The 2,003-nt window shown below is 49.3% G+C and overlaps 1 protein-coding gene across 1 annotated transcript; it reads left to right on the plus strand.

Moving 5' to 3' along the window:
• Nucleotides 1-449: 449 nt before the first annotated feature.
• On the plus strand, nucleotides 450-1,404 carry LOC104155683 (olfactory receptor 10H2-like). Its single transcript, XM_009706908.1, is given in 2 exon segments — nucleotides 450-983; nucleotides 985-1,404. Coding segments are annotated over 2 exon segments (954 nt in total).
• Nucleotides 1,405-2,003: the final 599 nt, after the last annotated feature.

Raw genomic sequence — 2,003 nt, forward strand, 5'->3', positions numbered from 1 at the left:
AGACACCAGGGATTTGGCTAAAGATGACCACAGAGGTATTTAAAAAACACGTAGACGTGGCGTTTAGGGGTTTAGTGGTGGACTTGGAAGTCTTAGGTTTAGAGTTGGACTCGATCTTAAGGGTCTTTTCCAACCTCAGTGATTCTGTGCGGTTCTTGGCTTGGCCATCGCACATCGGCGTGGGCCAGGACTGTTTAATATAAAACAGCACGTTAACGACATCACTGATGACTTCTCCGCTGTGCCAGGACAGAAACTCTGGAGTTACGTGTGATATTCCTGGGCAAAGAAAAGGTTTGGTAGATCTTGGACGTGCACATTGATTTCCACATTATTTCTCGTGGGAGAGTGATAGAAAGCAAGAATTTAAGTCTGATGTAGCTGCGGTTTCCTCCACGGGAGGCCGAGCTGCTGGTTAAAATGTTGTGCTCTTCTCCAACAAAGCACAAATGCAAAGGGACAACCAAACCACCCCGAGCGGGTTCGTTTTCACCGGGTTTTCCCACTTCCCCAAGCTCCAGGTTTCATTGCTTGTGCTCTTTCTCCTCATGCACGTGACGACCCTGGCTGGAAATTTGGTGATAATCAGGGTGGATCGGGGTCTGCACACGCTCGTGTATCTCTTCCTAGGTGCCCTCTCCTTCTCCGAGCTCTGTTACACCTTCTCCACCACCCCAAAGATGCCATCTGGATTAGTGCTGGGAACTCGAGCTATTTCTGTCATGGGCTGTGCCGCACAAATACATTTCTCCTTCACATTTGGGTTCACGCACTCTTTACTCCTGCCGGTGATGGGCTACGACTGGTACGTGGCCGTCTGTCACCCTTTGCGTTACAACACCCTCATGACCTCCCGTGTCTGTATCCAGCTGGTGGTTGCCTCATGGTTGAGTGGGGGTCTCCTGGAGCTGCTGGTGACTTGCGCTGTCTTCCAGTTACCCTTCTGCCAGTCCCACCAGATTGACCATTTCTTCTGCCACGTGGCCCCCCCTTCTCTAACTGGCTTGTGCTGGTGGCGAGACGGTTGGCGCCATAGTAAATGTCCTTTGCGTGACTGCCTCGTCAGGTTGCTTTCTGCTTATCCTTCTCTCCTACGCCTTCATCCTTGGCCACATCCTCCAGATGCCCTCAGCGGAGGGGAGGCACAAAACCTTCTCCACCTGCGCCTCCCACCTTGCCGTAGTCGTGGTGCATTACGGCTGTGCCTCCGTTATCTACCTGCAAGGCAAATCACCCCGCGCTGCAGGAGCGAGTGCTCTCGTTGATGTGTCCTGTATGGTCTTCACTCCCTTCCTCAGCCCCAGCATTTTTAGTCTGCGGAGCAAAGACTTAAAAAAATACCTTTTGGAAATCCTTGAGGAAAAGCTTTCTTGTTGGAAATGCAAATTTTTGGCCAGGCTCTAGTTTCAGCTACAGGAGTGGTTATCGTTAATTTTTCTTCTTGTTTTCCTTCGGTGGTTCTTGCTGCTTTCCAAACAATAACTGTACTTTTTCTACGAAAAGGAGGCATTCCCGTGGCTCTCACATCTTTTACCTTCCCTGGGGATGACAGATCTTGCTCGGCTGGAGCATTTTGGTTTAATTTTGAGTGCTGCAGACTCAGTATCACGCAGAAGCAAGAGTGATGGCGGCTCCGGTGCCCTCACAGTCGAGATGCGAGCCAACTCCTCGAGGAGCAGCAGGTGAATTCTGAGCCCTGGTGCAGAAGACTGATGTCCCCGCCATAGGGACGTTGACTGGTCTCCTAATCATGATATTACCTCTTCCTTTGATGACTTTGGGGCTGATCCAAGAAGGTCTTGGATCGATTCTGTTTCGGTTTGTTCCTGTTTTGACAAATTGCAAGCTCAAACCCACTTGGGGATGAAGACAACTTACTGCTCTGCTGTTTTGATAGTCCCACTTCTCTAAAGCAATTAAAGTCGCTTTAAAAACATTGTTTACAATGAAAGTATTTGTTTGATTTAATGCTTCACATATTTGTGGTCCTGTTTAGACAAATG

Source organism: Cariama cristata, unplaced genomic scaffold (assembly GCF_000690535.1).
Source record: "Cariama cristata isolate BGI_N322 unplaced genomic scaffold, ASM69053v1 scaffold4229, whole genome shotgun sequence".
NCBI lineage: Eukaryota > Metazoa > Chordata > Aves > Cariamiformes > Cariamidae > Cariama > Cariama cristata.